This window comes from Corvus moneduloides, chromosome 11, assembly GCF_009650955.1.
Source record: "Corvus moneduloides isolate bCorMon1 chromosome 11, bCorMon1.pri, whole genome shotgun sequence".
In the NCBI taxonomy this organism is placed as follows: Eukaryota; Metazoa; Chordata; class Aves; order Passeriformes; family Corvidae; genus Corvus; species Corvus moneduloides.
This window is the reverse complement of record NC_045486.1, coordinates 2,261,308-2,280,241: the sequence shown is the minus strand read 5'-3', so window position 1 is coordinate 2,280,241 and position 18,934 is coordinate 2,261,308. Positions and strand designations below refer to the sequence as shown.

Genomic DNA, 18,934 nt, shown 5'->3' with positions numbered 1-18,934 from the left:
CATACCCTTGCTCCAGAGCCACAACTACAACTCCTCTGGAGTTATTTTTAATGGAGAACCAGTGCAGGGAGAGGTTATGTTGATTTGAAACACTGGCTAATCTGGGCTTGTTCCCATTCATCAGCGTTATCCTGCTGCTTTAGAGAGGAAAACAAGCAAGGAGCTGGGCACCATTCCTGTGTGTTACCCACGGCAGCAGGTGGGTGTGGGTGGGAGTGAGCGGAGGGAAGTGTTTCCTTCACCTAAATCCCAGTTAAAGCGATACAGTTGTTCCGCAGGCAAACACTGCATCCACCTCTGCACGGCTCTGGGTGCTGCCAGCCAGCCACAGAGGGCAGGAAAATTAGGGTGTAACTGTGGGAAATAACCTTGGCTAATATTTAAGGACAAATAATTGCATAATACAATAAATAAATGAAATATTACTGTTTTATATGTGCTGCTGGTCATTCTGTCTGAAGTTGTGATGCCGCATTAGTGATACCCCCGTGCCATAATTTTAGTGAAGAGGAACCCCAGAGACACTCGCTGTTTCCAGAGTCTGGAGCCGTTTCCTGCAGAACAGCCGTGACCCTGCTCAGCCAAGGGCTCGCACCTGAGTCACGGCACAGGTGACATCACCTGTGCCAGCAGGTGCCCACCTCATCCGTCACCTCCCGGCCATTCTGCGCTCCCCAAGTCGGACTGACACCTGGTTTACTCAGTGTTTATTCAGTGTTTACTCTCCCTGGCTGGTTTCCCCGCAGCCTCTGTGCCCGGTACCCCTGTACGCTCGCCCCCCGCCCACTCTAGGGCTCTGTGCGGAGCCCCCCGGACCAAAACACAACCGCGTCCCCATTCCGGGGGTTCATCCCCATCCCCGACCGCACGGACCCGGGGGTTCACCCCCATCACTGACCGCACGGACCCGCGGGTCTCCGCGGCCCCCTGCCAGAAGCTCCGCGCGGGGCACGCTGGGAGTTGTAGTCCTGCGGGACGCCCCCCCCGCGCCGGCGCGGCGGCGGCAGGACTCGGTTACCCAGCGTGCCTCATGGGTTATTTAAGGCGCGGCGGCGGGCGCGGAGCGCAGTGACCATGTGGACGCGCAGCTGAGCCGGCGGCGGGCGCAGCCTCCGGGAGCGGGACCGGGAGCGCCGCCGGAATGGGGCTACCGAGCCGCCCATAACCCGCCCCGCGCCTCCGCAGCCAGGTACGGCCGGGAGAGAGCGGGCACGGCTGGGGAGGGAGGAAGGCGGTGAGTGGCCGCCAGGGCAGCCCCGTCCCGCAGCCCGAGGGATGCAGCCTGGTGCTGGGCGGGGATGCCCGGGGGATGCAGCCCGTTGCTAGGCGGGGATACCCGGGAATGCAGCCCGCTGCTGTGCAGGGATGCATTCCGCTGCTCGGCGGGGATGCCCGGCCGCCGCAGCCCTCCCAGGACCGGGCAGGGACCCCTCCGCCGTCCCGGCGGGTCCCGGAGCGCTGCCGGACCGGGGTCCCGTCCCCTGGACCACTGCGGGCTCGGCAGCGGAGCTGCGCGTCCGCTCCAACTTTCCCTGTGTTTTTGCCCCCGTACTCGGGGCTCAGCTGCGAGGGATGTTCCGCGTTATGTAAACACTTGTGAGCGCCGATGGGGACTTGGCTATGGGCGATCTTCCTCTTAAATGGTCAAAAATCGGGCAGCTGTGAGTGGATGTTTCGGAGGGTCCCGGTGACTGGCCTGACAGGCCAAATATTTGGCTGTTTCCTGGACTACAATAACTGGACTTCAGCGGGGGAAGGGGTGGGGGCACATGTGCATTCCCCGTCCATGTACGTGGGATGTGCCATAATCCCGGGCGGCTTTACGTCTTCATGCTGGGCGCTCGAGTCCTGCGGGTTGTTTGGGACTGGCGCTGCCCCGGCTGGGCACGGGTTCCCTGTGCCTGTTGCTGTGCGGGGCTCCGGGGGCTTTTCCCCGGAGCTGCTGGGGACAGTGGGCTCCATGCAGCGGGAACAGCTGCGGCTGGCTCGGCCTTTCCCCTCCCTACCCCAGGTGAGTCCGCTCTGGCCCCCAGGAGTTTGTCTAAAAAGACTTCAACAGGTGAAAGGTTTGAGTTGAATTTATTGCTGTGTAGCGGTTCTGTGCCTGCTCAGCCACGGATGGATTGGGCTGTGGTCCTGCTGCTCACAAATCAGGAAGGGAGAACGCGGCTAATACAATCCAGATCTTTGCCTGATGAAGATTTAGTGACCGTGAATCGTGCGGGGAGTAGTGTGTGTGGGAGCCGTTGGTTTTATTTATTAATGAGCATCAGTACCTGTGCATGTTTTATTTCTTAAAGTGTGTTTACTATTTGCCTTTGCAGTTCTTTTCCTGTGCTCGGAAATTTGCCTGGTATCCCAGGACTTCCAGACCTGTTGAGCCAGGGCATTGACTGACTCACAGCCCAGGCCAGAGGCCCATGGTGGAGCTGTTTTCCTTGCAGGGTTCAGCTGTGTGAGTGTGGGATGCCATGTGAGGCCAATATCCCTTCCTTTCCCTCAGTGGTTCCTCTGTGGCCAAGTTAATGGGCTACCAGGCACTGGATTTTTTGTTGGCTTATTTTCTGTACCTTCATTTATGCCAATTTCCGCGCACAGCAAGTATTCCAGGTTCTAAATGCCCGGTGGTTTTGCTGGTGTAAGTGCCTGACACAGTAACAGCATTGCTGGGTGTCATGGCTGGAGCAGAGCTTGGCTGCCCAGCACTGGCTGTTCAGTGAGTGGAGAAAGCTGGTGGCATCCATCAGGCCAGAAATTCAGGTGTGACAGGACACTTGGTGAAACAAACGTGAAAGTTGACCACTGTGGGACCCAGCAGCTCGAACTGGTGTGAAGGTGTAGTGCTCAGTGTGCCTAAAGCAGAAGAAGGATTCACTGTGAAAATAAAACCACAGTGCCAATGTGTTTCAAAACAAGCTGATGCTGAGCTGATTATTTCTAATGTTTTCTTTAAGCTGCCTCTTGTTTGTCAATAATAGGGGTTTTTCTTATTAAAATACCTTATTTCCCCAAGATTAAAGTGTTTGCTTAGATGAGGGTTTTTTTCCCCATCTGCTTGTTTTGCAGTGTTGATTAAGCCTTGAAAATAGTTTCCTCTTACAGGGTTTCATAAATTAGGAAGTAAACAAACAAGAGTAACTTTGGTTTGCCTTTGCAATCGTGGGGTGGAGCTTAGCTCGGGGAAATGGTGTATTTTTATGAGATGTGCTAATCTTGAACACCATTGTTGGAGGGTGGAAGAGGCCTTAGTTAAGAGCACTGGAGTGGGGGGAGCATTGGGTGTGTTTCTTTGGTGATGGTTGGTGGAGCTGCAGGCTGGGATGAATGGAGCTGTCCTGGGACTGATGAACAGGACAGAGGGGGTGTAAGGGACAGTTGTGATCTCTGGTTATAAATAGGAAGTGTAATTTCAGGAGGAATTCTTCACTGAAAGGGCTGTCAGGCATTGGAATGGGCTGCCCAGGGAGGTGGTGGAGTCCCCATCCCTGGAGGTGTCCAAGGAATGCTTGGATGTGGCTGCTCTGGGCTGGGGACCAGGTGGGGATCAGGCACAGCTTGGACTTGATGATGCTGGAAGTCTTTTCTAGCCTCAGTGGTTCTGTAACATGATCTTATCCACAGCACCATCAATCCTCTCATGTTCCCTCAACAAACCTGTTTTGGTGTGGCATAGTCTACAAAGTGCATGAATTGAGTTAAAGTGAAGAAATAATCTCAAGTCCTGGTGGCTCACACGTGAGGCCATTGCAGCTTAGAGTGAGACTTGCAAACCAGCATGTCCTGCTGCTGGGTGGTGTGAGGTCTTGGTCTGATTTTGTAGTAACTCTTCTTGCAAAAGACAGTGCTGAATGTCCCTGACAGCGTGGCGGCATGAGAACAGGGCCAGGCACCTGCAGGGGTGGCAGGTTTGGGGTGAATTTTGGGGTTCCAGCTCCTCCAGTACTGTGTGCATGCCAGAGGGAAGGGAACAGTCCCAGGAGCTGGTCAAATTGGGGTAGTCCAGAAGTCCATTCGGAAAGCAGAAGCTCACTTTGGCTGCTTCTTGTAGGGTGAGCTGGTCGCTCCTGGTAAATTGCTGAAATGGACGGTATTGAGGTGGAACTTCTTGTTCAGTGCTGTCAAGCAGGATTAAAGCAGATCCCAGATATCTTGAGCCCTTGTCTGGTACCTGCTCTTGAATTGAAGCCAACAGAAGAGCAGGTGTTGCTTGTTCTGATGAGCTCTTGGAGCAGGTGTAGCTGCTCTTGGCCACCCAGACTTGTTTGTGCCCAGGTGGGCAAAAGACCAATGGCACCTCAGCTGTCCCAGCACTGGTGTGGCATCAAGACCAGGGCAGTGCCTATCCCCTGTACTGGGCACTGCTGGGGCACCTCCAGTCTTGGGGGCAGTGCAAGAAAAACATTGAGGGGCTGGAGCGTGTCCAGGGCAGGGAACGGAGCTGGGAAGGGGCTGGAGAATTCCTGAGGGAGCTGGGAAAGGGGCTCAGGCTGGAGCAAAGGAGGCTCAGGGGGGACCTTGTGGCTCTGCACAAGTCCCTGACAGGAGGGGGCAGCCGGGGGGGTCGGGCTCTGCTGCCAGGGAACAGGGACAGGAGGAGAGGGAACGGCCTCAGGCTGGGCTGGGGAGGCTCCGGTTAAATATGAGGAAAAGTAACTTCAATTGAAAGAGTAGCCAAGCACTGAAATGGGCTGTCCAGAGAGGTGGTAGAGTTCCCATCCCTGGAGATGTACAAAGATTGAGCAGATGTGGCTCCTCCTGACACAGTTTAGTGGGTACAGTGGTATCAGTTGGACTCCTGGGAGGTCTTTTCCAACTTCCATACTCCCGTGATTCTGGCTGGTTTGTTGGCTGTGGTGATTCCTCAGTGCACAGCCAGCTCCTTTGGAATACCTGATGTGTCAAGTTGCAAAGTGTGCTGGGAGTCTTTGAGACATTATTACCCCATAAATACAAGATAGTTGTAGTTGTAGGATTGTCTTAAAGCCAGGAGGAATCTCAGGCTCCCGTGGGAGGTGGGATGAGGGTAGTGGCTCTGTAGTAGCTGGTAGACGAGCTGCTGGCTCGCCCGTGGGTGAGTGTGAGGGAAGGCGGCCTCACCAAAGCAGCTTATGGAGACCAGAGGGTTTAGAGGTGGAAAATCATGTGCTGCTAGAAAGTTATGTAAATGTAACATCTCTGTCACAATGAGGCTGTGGTGTAAATCCTGATTCCTAAAAATCTGCATTACAGTATGTCCCAAATTACTTTCCTCCACTAAGATAGCAACAGAAACTGAAGATGCTTGGGTGGCCTGGAGCCTTTTTTTGTGCTGTTTGTGTGTGGTAATGCACAAGGGGAGTCAAAAGCTGCCCAGTTTGATCTGGTGGCCTGTGCTGGCTGGGGATGGGTGCTGCTTTATGGGGTGTTGTAAAGGTCCAGACTGGAAGAGCCAGCACAGAGTATCCCTGTGCTGTGCGGCCGGATGCTGGCTGTGTCCATGCTGTTCCAAATGATTCCTGTGCTCTTCCGCCGAGCCTCTCCTGGAGGCTGCTGCAGGAGGCAGGATGCCAAAACTGCATGAGCTTTGATCCGGCTCGATATTCCTGTCTAATTTCTGCTCCCCACGGACACTACAATAGCACTACAGCAATTACTGCCTGGTTCTCTGCCTTGGCATGGGCAGGCAGTGGATGGAGGTGGAGCCCTCTTTCCAGGGTGCTGCAACTACTTGTTAGATTGGCAGAGGCATCCAGAGGTTCCTCACGTAGCTCTTGCTTGTGCTGTACCTGTTGAGAAAGTACATTTCCAGATCTTCAGGGCAGTTGTGGTTTATGGGATCAGGTTTGCTCTGAGAAGCTGTGGTTGCCACATCCCTGAGAGTATCCAAGGCCAGGTTGGATGAGGCTTGGAGCAACCTGGGATAGTGGAAGGTGTCCCTACCTGTGGCAAGGGATGCAATGAGATGATTTTCAAGGTTCTCTCTGGGATTCTATTCTGTGAAAAAGATGAGGATGAAATGGAAACTACAGGAACTGTAATTCAGGCGAGGAAAGCTGCAACATTCAGCTGTGGATTCTGAACTCAGAGGAGTTTCATTTTCATACTTGTGGTTTTGGTTAAGCTTGTCAAAACTTGGATCAGAACTTCCTAGCAGTGTTCTATGGAGAATAAAATGTCAGTTCATATCTGAGCAAGTTAACCCTCTGGAGAGAAAAATGGGTTGGAAGTGTGCATGGAAGTCTGTGTTATTTGTGGCTTGTGGCAATATAACTGCATCCTCACGTGCCAGAACGCCAACACGAGGAGGAGTGGTACAGGAAGCTGAGTGTTCATATCTCACTGATAATCTTTCCTGGAAGTGTCCAAGGCCAGGTTGGACAGGGTTTGGAGCAATCTGCTCTAGTGGAAGGTGTCCCTGCCCATGGCAGGGGCTGGAACGAGATGATCTTTCAGGTCCCTTTCAAGCCAAGCCAGTCTGTGACCATTTGGCTGCACAGGTGATCAAAGGAGGGGGAATAGCTGTGGGAAGTGGAAATGCCAGATGTTTCTGGGATAGGATGTCAGGTAATGCTCTGCTTTTGGAGTAATGTGATGCTGAGCTCTAAGGGAAGAGGCTTGGATGATTGAACCCAATGTCATGATGGACACAGGCAGTTCATTCTCTCCTCATCCTGCCTGGTGCATGATGTCTGTGGTCAGAAGATGATAACCTCTGAGAATGCACATGGAAGACATCTCTGATCATAGAAGGCCAAAAAATTGCTGCTGCCCAAGGGCTGTACTTTGTTTTTGATTTTATGGAATTGTTTAGTAGCAGTTTTGCATGAAGCTTGTATAAACATTTCTCTTGTGCCTTGGCCCATCCTGTCCACTTCTTCAGAAATTCAGAAATCTGCCAAGAAGTTGTGAAGAAAAAAGCTTTGTTTGCAGTCCAGCTATGTCCCATCTGCATCCCACTCCAAGGAGAAACACATGGCCACAGATGCAACACCAACCTCGGCTGGCTGATGGTGCTGGATCTGAAGGGTTAATTGGAAACTTCTGATTAAAATAACTCTGCAATCCTTGGCTGCTCCTCTCTTAAGTGTTTAATAGATTCAGATGCTAATGCTCGTGGGTGGTTCAGTATTTTGAACCTTTGCCTTCTAGAAAATTACAGTTGGGAGGCCAACAGGTAAAAGTCAGTCTGGGAACTGGAGCCTTCATCTCTAAAGGAGCCCAGCCCATCAGGGCTTTTCAGCTCAGCAGAGCTCAAAGTAGGTCCCCTGGCCACCAGTGGCTCTCCACACGTGCTCATCATGTGCTGGCAGTGGCTCCTCCTCTTGGGCTGGTTGTCCTGGGCGCTGAGGTTTTATCCAGAGAGCCGGGAGCCTGCGGAGGTGTCCGGGAGGGACGAGCGGCGAGCGCACCCACGGGAGGGTCCTGCCTCGGGTGCACGGACGAGCCCTCGGAGCCTGCAGGGGCTCGCTAGCGGAGAGAAGCGTTGGCTTCACTGCCAGTGGGGACCCGAGCGTGCCGGGGGACGCCCTGCAGAGCCCAGCCCTGGAGACCGACAGCAGCAGCACCATGGAGGAGAGGGAGCCCCCGCCGAGGTGCGGTGCTGGAGAGGGGACGTGGAGGGGAAGGTGCTGGGCAGTGAGGACACAGAGAGCGAGCGGCTGCTGGGGGACGGAGGCTGCTCAGGGGGACAGGCGAGGAAACTGCGCTGCTGAGTTTAGGGAGTGTCGCGTTTGCTAAGGAGTGCGAGGAAGGCAGCGTGGCGGGTCGATGTGGGGAGCAGGCTGTAGGAACCAGGCCCTGCTGTGCTGAACCCTCAGGAGGTACCTGGCCACGCCAAGTGACATTGGGACTGTTCCATACCCTCTTCTTCCCTGACATGCCAAGTGGCATTGGGACTGTTCCATACCCTCTTCTTCCCTGACATGCCAAGTGGCATTGGGACTGTTCCATACCCTCTTCTTCCCTGGCCATCTTTGCTCCTTGGCCGAACTCCAGTTGGTGTAATAAACCAAGCTTGCTCTGTTTCCCCATGACATTGGTTGTCCTGGTCCTTTTGGCATGTTCCAGCTCTCTCCTGATAGAAATATGCTGGAAAACATTGTGTGCTCATAGGGGCCTCGTCCAGAGGCTGACGTCCAGGCTGCCTCCTCCCAGCAGGGCTGGAGTCAGCAAGGATAGACTTCAGGAAGTATCAGCTTCAGTAAGTGCTCCTTACTTTTAATGGGATTAAAAAGATGCTGTCAGGTTGTACTTGGTTTGGAACAAAAATATGATATTTTTCCCCTGACAGTGTGTCTCTAATTGATTTTCTTTTTCCAGCTGTCTGCAGATGCCTGTCAATAGGATCTGTCAGTCGTGTTTCTTACCTCAGTCAGTGGCTGCTGTGTAAGGGATTGCTGTCAGAGTGTAGCTTCTATGCTTCTAACCTGAACTTCCTGTAACTAGCTTGTCTGGTTGCACTGGGAAAATAATTGAAAAAAAAAAATGCAGGCACCCTTTCTAGGGAGAAAAGGACATTGTGCACGTTGGCTTTCCTGTGCTGAGGTTTTATTGAGGTTAAAGTTACCAAAATGAGTTACTTTATCTGTTTTCTTAAACTGCTGCTGCACCTATGAAATAGTAACTTCTGAGTAAGTTTGTCAGTGATATGATAAAAAGAATCTATTTATCTGTGAAGGGGCACATAGCATGAATAGAACGTAATTAACTTGGCCATCATCTTGCTGTGTGAATTTACGCTCCTCTTCCTACTTATTTTTAGAGAAAGGGGGAGTGTGTGCTTGATTAGATGTGCAGTGAGACTGATCTCCCTCCTGGGAGCAGAGGGGAGTGTGGGCTGGTGGATGGGGATTCGGGAGACCTGGATTCAGATCCGGCCTCAGAGTCTGACCTGCTGCATGTCCTTGAGAAAGTCACGGTGCTGTGCTGTTCCCTCCTTCCCCTCTTCCCCAGCCTCCATCTTGCCTGCTCAGCCTGGAAATTGGAGAAAAATCTGCTGTGTTTTAAGCATCAGGAGGAAAAATACTTTGCCTGAGAAAGTTCATTTCTCCTCCTTAATCTAACGGTTCATCAGCCACCCATGTGTGGCAGATAGCAGTCTCCTGGACGTGAAAGGTTGCAGCTGAGGGGAAAACAAGATCCTGTGGTAGATAAATGTACTGCACTGATAGTTTTGGGGTTTTTTTTAATGTTTAATCTCTGAAATGGAACTCCATGTGCATAAAATGAGCGGTGCTGAACCCTCCCAGTGCTGTGCCTGAGCTGTGTCCCACTGCAGGTGTGTGAGGATCCCGGAGTTCAGGACATGGCCTGCTCCATATCCCAAAATCCCTTTATTTGCCTTTCCCTGGCGAGTGCAAGGAGCTCCTTTTAGATTTGCTAAGTCAGAAGCTTGGCAGATGACGGAGCTCTGTCCTCAACCCCAGCACAGTGATTATTCACTGGGTGATCTTTTAAATAAAGCACTTCCTCCCTTCTTCAGCTGCTTTAATGGGATTCTTAGGAATTTTTGTCAGTGTCCTCAGGGAGGAAACCTTCATTTCTTTTACTGAAATAAGAATGAGAAACATCAGGTTTGGGTTCAGATTTTCAAGTTAGCTGCACCCGTGAAAATAGATAGAGAATGAATGCACTGTGGGTGTTATCCAAAAAACCACGTGAAATCTTGGTTAGTCTGTAGGGCCAAACTTTCAGCCAAGTAATCTTGTAAAATTTGGATGTATCAGATTATTTAAGCACTGGTCTTTCACTGTAATACAGGGTTTGGTTGCATTTAAAAAATGTTAACTTGCTTGGCCTAATTTACCAGTATTAATGACCCAATTCCATTTAATTCAAGACTTTAATTCAGACTTACCTGGTCTTGGGGGTTCTCAGATCTGTTAATTTCTGGACGATTCTGCTTATGCCTTTAAGCAGTTCTTTGTGTTTGCTTCTTTGTTGTCTCTCTACCCTTAAACTCTGGTCTTGTTTCTGTCAAAAAGTGAAACAAAATTAAACTTCCACTCTGGAGTTTCCTGTTGGCAGTAATGAAATTGAAACACTTAAGTATGGCTTGAGATTCTATTCCTAAACAACTAAGATAGTGGAAAAGACTTTGATAAAGTGCTGCTCCAGTTTTGGTACCAGTATGTATAAAATTGTCAGTGTTTATTGAATTGAGCACTAAACCACAGTGAAAATCTGCCAGGAGAGACCTGAGTGCATCCTGAGACTGCAGGGCACAGCAAGGAGCTTTTTTTTGCTCTAAACAAACATCCTTAGAACCATCTTAGAAAGATACAGTAATTTGTATCCCAGTTGCTGGGATTCAAACAGTCGGCAATAAGACACATTTGGGCTTGTTTATTTTGAAAATAGGATTTGCAGTTGCAGGGTAAAGAATTAAAATCCCACGCAAAGCAGACGTGTGAGACATGAAACCAGGGAAATAGCTTCAGATTCTTTGAAAAAGCCTTTTCACAAATGCTTGAGATGAGGAATGACACAGTGCAGGGATGTTGTCACAAACAGTCCCCGTGAGGAGGGACTTCAAAAGGGGCCTTGACTCGGCTCTTCAAGGAAAGCAAACTTGCAGCGTCGCTCTTGAAACCTGCTTTTCCTAGCAGCATCGGGAGGGAGATGAGTGATGGGAGAAATTATCATGAAATGTTTACAAAGCATTTGCATTTCCCATTCTGAGAGTTTGCAAAGGCAGCAGCCTCATTAAGGTATTTGATACTCAGCAGTCAGTTTGATTTCGCAGTGTTTTCACTGTTAATCCTGCTTTAACTGCTGGTATGAAATGTGTTTTCATGAGAAAAAGGATTGAATTTCAGGGACTCTATTTAGATTATCCTGGTTTATTCAAGGCCATTAGGCTGAGTGTATGCTCTGCTTGTGCCCTAAAATACAACAGGGTCCTGAGAGCTGGTGGGAACTGTTCTGGGTCTGCAGAGCTTCTCCTTGGGTTTGGGGACAAACCGTGGTCAAGGGCTTGTACAAACCCTTTCTTTGCTTCAGAACTGGTTCTGTTCAGTCCTTTTTGCTGTAGGAAAAGCATCTGGTTCTGAAGATACACACAAGATAATCTGTACTAAGAAATAATCAGAACTGAACCCTGGAGTTGTCACTTTCTGTTCAGACAGAACATCAAACTCGTGATGCTGTGGTGCAGATTTGTGCTCACCAGGGCAGGAGGGGGAAGTCCTGAAACTCCTGAGCTGAATAGCAGTTTTTTCTGGGTTTAATTCTCTGCCTGGGTTTAGCTAATGCATGTTCAGATCCAGCCGCACAGAGTAAAGACTGGCAAAATAACTTGGGGGGCAGTTTCTTGAAATTCAGATGCAATTAATCAGATTTCTATGTTTGTTTATTTATTCTTGGTCAGTTTCTTTAACAGAGACTTGATTTTATTCTCCTGTGCAGATAAACTGTATACAAAACATATTCAGACAGTCACTTTTATATAGACATGAGGAAATAGTCACCAATGTAATTATAAAAGTTCAGGCTTTCAGGGCTTAAAAAAATACTGTAGGATGTGTTCATCTCCCAGGAATTTTTTGATGTCTATGGGCAGATATAGTTAACTTCTCAATGTACAGTCCACTTTTAGTTCACGTTTCTTTTGTAGTCTGGCAAGTCCTTCTGTCTGTTAAAATTAGACCCTTCAGCTTAGTGGGAGAAGAACATTATTTTTAAAGCTTGGGTTGCTGCTGTCGACATTGCTGCCACCTGAGTGAAGCTGCTTGGAGAAACCTGACTTCATTTTTGCTAGATATTGCTGTGCTTATCAGTGCTTCATCTTTGATTTTTTTAAAATGAGTTTACCTAGAGGGAATCTTGTTTTCCTGCAGTGTTTAAGGGGAAGAGGAGGACAATGCTCCCTGGGTAACACTGCCGTGTTTCGGCTGGAACAGGGTGAATTTCCGGCAGGACTCCCCTCTTGCAAGGCTGGGACAGTGCCATTAAAACTGGGATTATGCACAGAATAGCTGCAAATGCTCTCTTAGAGCCGTCCCCTCCTCTAGTACAAATCAATTGCTCTTGGCACTGGCATATCTAAAATAAATAAATAGTGGGGTAATGGTTGTATTTTTCTATGGAGCACAATTGCTTTTTGAGCCGTGTGATTGTGCTGTACCCGTGAGAGCCAGGTACAGGGAGGGTGTGAGAATCCTCCTGTCCTGCACTTCCAGGGACTCCTGATGGTCATCTCCTGTCTGTGGTCAGTGCCTTGTGGAGGGAAGTGTCCCCTCTACAGCCAGGGGGACGTGCCCGGATGCTCTGACTGATGTATCCAGGAGCAAACCTGTTCTCTCAGTCCCTGTGGTCTCCCTGGGCTGTGAACTTGGGATAAATGCGCCAAAGCTGACAGATTTTTACTGCCTCCGCTTCTGGCTTGTCCTGCTGAAGAAAATAATCAAAAATGATCCCCACAGAGGTCTGATTTTGGGAGGATTAGTGTGGTCTGCTGTTGTTGACAGCATCTTTTAGAAAAAGGTTCTCAAACTGGGTACCTGGGAACTTTGCTCTTGAAAACTTTCCAGTTCCACTTTTTGCTTCACATTTCCCAATTGTCAAGGGTAGAAAATACTACATTTGAGGTGGCTGATTATTTAGTGCTTGGTGCCAATAACTGGAGTAATTTTGTTAGTCCCTTGTGAGGAGGCTGTAAAAAGCTTTGAAGCTAAATCAGTGTAGCAATGATTCTCTTCCCTCGTGCGTGGGGAGGCCTGTGGGGTCACTGAGCCCCCCTCTCCATCTGCCACTCCAGCCTGTTCCTGAGCCCTGGCCCAGCAAAGCAGCAGCATTTCTAAGGAGAAGTGTCAGGGGGACTGGCTTGGGCTATTTGGCTATTAAAGAATAGATGTAGACAGTGTTCATTTTGACTGTGGGGAAGCCTTAGGATAAATCAGGATTTTATGAGAGGCTCACCCCAGTGGGAATTGGCTCCCTGCTTCCCGAGGTGGTGGAGCATCTCCTGGTATGTTGCAGATGACATCACACTGATGGGTGTTAGAACAGTGTTCAGAAATACAAGAGAAGGGGGAGTGAGGACTCAGATGATGATTAATCCTTGCCTAAGCCTTGGGAAACAAGGTTATTGTAGCCAGATCAGCCCTTTGGAAGACCCAGCTCCAGCAGAGCTGGTGACAGCAGGAGGTGTGAGGAGCACAGCTCTCCTGGTTGGGAGCAGGAGAGGCTGGGATTCCAGGCTGCACCCCAAACCCAGCTCTGCAGTGAGGACTTTGCAAGCTTGCCCAGAAATTCTGAGAGGGGTCTGGAGAAGAGCGCAGCGGCTCAATTCACTGAACTGCTGCCAGGCTTCACACAACCTTTCTGCTATCCAGAACTCTGTGATGGTTATGGGTAAAGCTGATAAGCATTTTATCAGTGGAATTGTCAATAAATTGTGGAAGAGCTTTTTCTAGGGGTTTGCACTGTCGTGATATGTCAGGGTTACAGTATCATGGTATGTTGGAGTCTTCCTCAGTGAAGAAAATGTAAGAAAATTGAGGCTGTATCCTGAAAAGTGATGCAGGAATTTACTTGTCCATGCCTAAGGCTGATTTTGGGCAGTGGTCTGAGATTTTTTTTTTTTTTGGCCAAGAAAAAATCTCTAATGGAAGTCAATAATCTTGACCTTCACATTCCCTTGGGAACAGCTGTGGTGAACATCTGCCTCCATCTGCCTCTCCCAAAGGAAAAAGTAATCCCCCTCACAGCCTGGAAAGGAAACCTTAATGCCATTGTAGAAAGGATTAATTTGGAAGTACCTATGATTTTTGTTGGCTTAAACAGCTTTTGCTTTGGGCTGCATTAATTCAGGGCTGACCTTAATTTTGAGGGATGAAAATTTTTTAGTCTGACATTGGTAGTTTAACATCCAAGTCAGGAAATGGGGAAAGTTACATTTCCAGTGCTGCTAATTCAGTCACTCTGCTTATTTCTGCATGTTTCGTGGCATATATCTTAAAATAGGTAGCAGTGTTTTTCTGTCCACTTACCAAGAAAGAATGGGAACAGACTGTGTAACGTGCAGTGGTTGAAGGACTTGGCATTTAACAAGCAACCTGGAGCCAAAGGGTTTGGTTTTGTGTGCACCCAGATTTGGTTCCAGAGAAGCTGAGACCCCTTTACCTGCATATCAGCTTGGCCTGTTATCTCCTGGTTTTCCTGAACTTGTTTCTAGTTGTACCAGTGACACAGGTTTACAGGGATAGAATGTCTAGAATGTGCTTTGACTTAGTAATAAGGAAAGTTGTTATTGTTACTCCCAGCAGCACGGACCCTTTGGGAGTGAGGAGGGAGAGCTGGTTGGAGCTTTTCAGAAGAAAAGTGTAACTTCAGGTTTTTATTGCCCTTTCATAGCTGCAAACATCACCTTTGAGATCTCCGTGAATTTGTCCTTGTTGAGCTCCAACCTTGCTTAACAAGCTGATCCTTATGCTTTTGGTAAACAAGGCAATGTCCAGGGAAGAGGGATATTTATCCCTGTACAGTCAGGGCTGTGCTCTAGAATAAGCAGAATTTCCTGCTGCTCAGTTGTTCTGTTCCTAAACCACTTAGAACTTCTCTGGTGTGATGGGGAGAGAGGGTGGAAGTGTTTTGAGTCCTTTTTCCCTTATCTGTGGGAGCGTGGCCCTGGGCAGTGTTGGCTGGCAGGGCTCACAGCTTGCTGGGAGGAGCAGCTTGGTGCTCCTGCTCTTTGAAACCTCCAGCGCAGGAGCTGGTTGAGCCTTTTGAACTTGGTGATCAAAAAGCAGGGCTTGGGAGGATCTCCAGGAAACCAGTAAATGGGCTTGGAAAAGATGTCTTTGGAAATCTGTTCGGGTGGGTTTTTTATCCGGGCTCATGTTGTCTCTTTGTTGCTGTGACTGATTGAAACTCACTTTTTTTCTATATATATTTAAATGAAAAGTGGGTCCTGTGTCGTTTGAACTTGAGGCTTTAGAGAAAATAAAGTTCTTTATACAGTGGAAGTTGGCAACATTCTGTGTCTGTCTTCTCAGTGTTACATTTAAGCCATCTATTTTAAACCCAGGATTGAAGTATTACTGATTTCACAGGGATTTGGCTTCCTGATAAAGCATTTGACTTTGAAAAATCTTAATCTTTATGTTTTTACATGCAAAATCTGTTGTCAGGCATACCGAGTGGCTCTTCACCTGATTCTGGTTCTGGGCCTGCAGGTGTAAGCAGGAGGCTGCTGGTGTCATGTCAAAATTTTGACATGACCAAAAAAATGTTGCCATAAATCAGGTCAATATTTTGAATTTCTCAGGGGCACCATTCCAGCACAAAGGAAAACCTTTAAAGGATGCTTAAACCTCCCTTTAATTCTGGCAAAGAAATGTGATTTAGGCACAAATATGCCTTAAACTGAAGCAGTCCCCTCTCCCTCTGGCAGGTGGGATGGAATGGGTTGGTACAGCTGGACTGAAATGCAGGCTCCTCTGGGACGAATGCCTGCCTGTGAAACAGTCCCACGTGGAATGGGATGCCAGTAGCTGCTTGTTTTTCCCTGGTTTATTTTTCCAAGCAAGCACTCTGGAGTGCTGGGTTTTCTTTAGTACCTGAAATTCCACTGCGAGAACTTGTTCAGTTTTTCAAACAAACAAACAATCAAAGGCAAAGGGTCCTGTTGCTGTAACCTCCTGTGTAGCTGCACCAAGGAATTCTGCCTGATTAATGTTGTGTTTTATTCCTTCTTCCAGGGGCAGTAAGCCAGAGATGACTGACAAGATGTCGAGCTTCCTTCATATTGGAGATATTTGTTCTCTCTATGCAGAGGGCTCAACAAATGGATTTATTAGCACTTTGGGGTAAGAGCAGCTGTTCTCTTGTGTTAAAAACACCGTAAGAAGGACTAGCAGAGCTCAGCTAGCTCTCCTGAGCCTGATCCCAGAGAATACTGGGTAAAGCAAGGGAGCTTTATGGATAGATTTGGCCCTAAATTTAAAAATGGCCTAAAGTTAATATGGCAAGGTAGATTTTGGGAGGCTGGAGAGTGTATCAATGGCTGTAGTGTGGTTTTATGTCTGTGGTGGGGAGGAAGAACCTTGGCAAGTGAAGGTGTGGGGAGAGGGGGAATGAATACAATCCAATGATTTTCATGTTGTTGTCTGTCCCGTGTCCATCTGTGTGTCCCGTCCTGTCCCTCCCTGCCCCTTCCCCCAGTCAGGGATGGACAGACCCCAGTGCACTCTGCTGACTGCACAAAAGGATGTAGCATAGGCAATGTAAGTAGTTTAAGAAAGATATGTATCTAACAAAAAAAACCCAAACCAAATCCCCGAGCCAAATGGTTTAAATACCAGCAACTCACCACTACAGCTAGTTTGGTCTTAAATTGAGGTTTAATTTGAGGTTTCTCCTACAAACAAAATTGTTTTTCTCCCATCAAAGGAGAGCATGTTTTGACCCTTCTGCTTTGCCAGAGCTCTGGAGCTGCAGTGGGAGCTGTGCTGTGCCGTCTCCCGCCCCTGGCGTGCTTCCCACAGAGCCCCTTTGTGCTGCCTTCCACAAGGACACGGAGCAGGTGCTCTGGAGCAGAGCCCCTCTGGAGCAGGGAGCAGTGAATGCTACTCCATTAACCAAAAAAGTAGCTTTTCACATGGGGAAAGGAAGAGCTGGCAGAGCAAAGCCGTGAAGTTGGAACGCAGCTCTGAGGAGGGCCAGGGAATGTCTGATCCTGCTGAGGAGGAACCTCTGCAAACATCAGGAGCTGGCAGAGGAGCTGGGTGCTGCCTGGGGAGGAGCCCTTGCAGGGTGAGAAGCTCCAGGAGCACCTCTGCCCCTGTTCCCAAAGGCGTGAGGAGCGCGAGGGCGGGAGCAGCGTGCGGCACACGGGGATGTGCCGAGCAAGGGCCCCACGCACAACCTGCTCTTTCTCATTTCCAGTAGCCCTAAGGGCCTCAGGGTGGGTACAGTCACAGCACATTTTTTGATGCCTACAGTCCAGATGCATCTGATAAATGGAGCTCCCAAGCAGGGTACAGAGACAGCATCCTGGTAAGTGCCTTGGCAGGAAACGATGGGCTGGAATCTCACCTGCGTGACTCCAAACTAACTTGTAGGTTTAGTCCTCTAGCTATTAGGATTCTGGAAAATAAGGGGGCAGAGAAGGAAGCAGACACTGAAGATGCACCATGATCTATTATAGGAAAGAGAAGAAAATATGGGATGCTGCCAGAAAGGAAAGAAGGTATGATAAAAGCAAGGGATGTAGTAAGTAGGGTTGGTCGAATAGTATTTGGCGAATGTATTTGACAGATTTCCCAGGTCCTCGTCAAATATGACACGTGCACTCTGCAGTCCTGGATCAGCTGTGTGACGGGCCAAATACTATCTGCTGAACACTGGCAACATGAATTATCCTATACATCTGCCTATTGTTTTTCTTCTCAGTCCTGAAGCGAGTTTGGCAGTAAATAATTCCAGACCGAGTAGAAAGTTGTGATGTCATGTGGAATCCCATAACGGTGCATGATGATCAGTATGCAGTGGCTGTGGCTTCTGATGGCATTGCTGAGCAGATATTTTTCACCATGGGTAGTCCTTTTGGACATTGCAGGCCCCAAGCACGTGTATTTCCTAGGCTTGATGAGATGTTCTCATGGCAGGCCTAAAGACACCTCAGTGTTCAAGCCTCCTCTTTGATTTGCTTAGTGCTGTTTTAAGGTAACTGCATTATATAATGGCCACATATCTCTGAGCCTAATTTAAGCCAGAAATCCTAATTGCTATGTGAAACATGAAATGCATTATCATCTTAATAAGCCTTCGTAATCGAATTAGTTTTGTCCCCTATTTAATTTAGTCTTTGTCCTGGAGAAAATTAAAGCAGCAAAGGAAAGATTTGGTGTAATTGTCCTCTAGACCATGTGGAGTTTTGACAGTCTGATGTCATAATGATGTGTAATGACTTGTTATGTGGTTACTGAAGGTTGAGGAGCAGACACCCCTCTACATTCTAATGCTGTCCTAAATCTCTGAAGAATGTTCCTATTTAATATTCCTATGACATGTTGCTTAATCAGAACCTTACTCTTGCTGTTTCCCAAACTCAGTGCTGTCATCATGATGATTACTGGTGTACAATATATCCTCTTTCGTATTTCTCGCCCTGCAAATTTTTTTCTTACTAGTTTGGGAAGTTCCTCTTTACTTTCAACTTAATCTCAGATGAGAGGGATATATTGCACTGAGATTATCTGTGTGGGATGATCAGAGTAACCCTTTTCCTTGATATTTTTGGCCCTTTGTTCATCAGAAGCAGGTGCTTCAGCTCAAATGTTAATACTGTTCATGTTGGAGCACCTCTATGTATATCTAGTACTGAGAAGGGAGGAAATCCATGGGGAAAAAGCAATTCACTCTGAATGTTTGCATATGCAAACTTTAGATGCACAGAACTGTTGAGCCCACTTAGTTTCTCTGATCTCTTAATTTTCATGCACTTCCTGATTTTCTCTAATTGTTGTCTCAAGATGCTCCCTGCATGTGACCAGCCTCTGCTCTGCTCAGGAACAACTCTCATATTCTAGGTCTCAGTCTTTCTCCAGTTGATTCTGCATGAGAATGGACCTCTCAAACCTTTGACCTTGGAGTTTCTACGTTTGTGTAGAAAGCCTCTTTGACAGATTGGATATAAGGGGCCAAATTGAGTCATTTAGGACCAAATCAACCCCCGAAGTGTTTGGTTACAATTTTACAGGTGCAATTTTCCAATTTGGAAGCAGTGTTTGGGAAAAGCACACTTCCACCTTGATCCAGAGCTGCTCAGGCAGAGCAGTGGGAACAGGTGCTTCTTAACTATTCCCTTTATTCTGTGGGATTTCATCTGACCCTGTGGGGGTTTTGCAGGGACAGAAAGCTCTGTCCTGGCATTCCCTCTTGGAATCTCTTGGGTTCACTTGTCCAACTGCCCTGCTTCCTGGTAGAACAGGAGGAGGTTGGATCAATCCCT

General features: G+C 48.4%; 1 protein-coding gene across 11 annotated transcripts in view; it reads left to right on the top strand.

Annotated features, from left to right (window-relative positions):
* The first annotated feature begins 1,062 nt into the window (after nucleotides 1-1,062).
* ITPR1 (inositol 1,4,5-trisphosphate receptor type 1) overlaps nucleotides 1,063-18,934 on the top strand; it is a 160,341-nt gene continuing 142,469 nt past the window's right edge. For 5 of the 11 annotated variants that reach the window (XM_032121359.1, XM_032121358.1, XM_032121357.1 and 2 more), the window contains exons 1-2: nucleotides 7,403-7,571; nucleotides 15,681-15,788. In XM_032121359.1, coding sequence (XP_031977250.1) covers nucleotides 7,546-7,571; nucleotides 15,681-15,788 — 134 coding nt within the window. In that variant the 5' untranslated portion in view covers nucleotides 7,403-7,545. Of the gene's footprint in view, nucleotides 1,190-7,401; nucleotides 7,572-15,680; nucleotides 15,789-17,128; nucleotides 17,171-18,934 lie in introns of those variants that run through there. The other 6 variants (XM_032121350.1, XM_032121355.1, XM_032121348.1 and 3 more) reach the window with 4 other exon arrangements.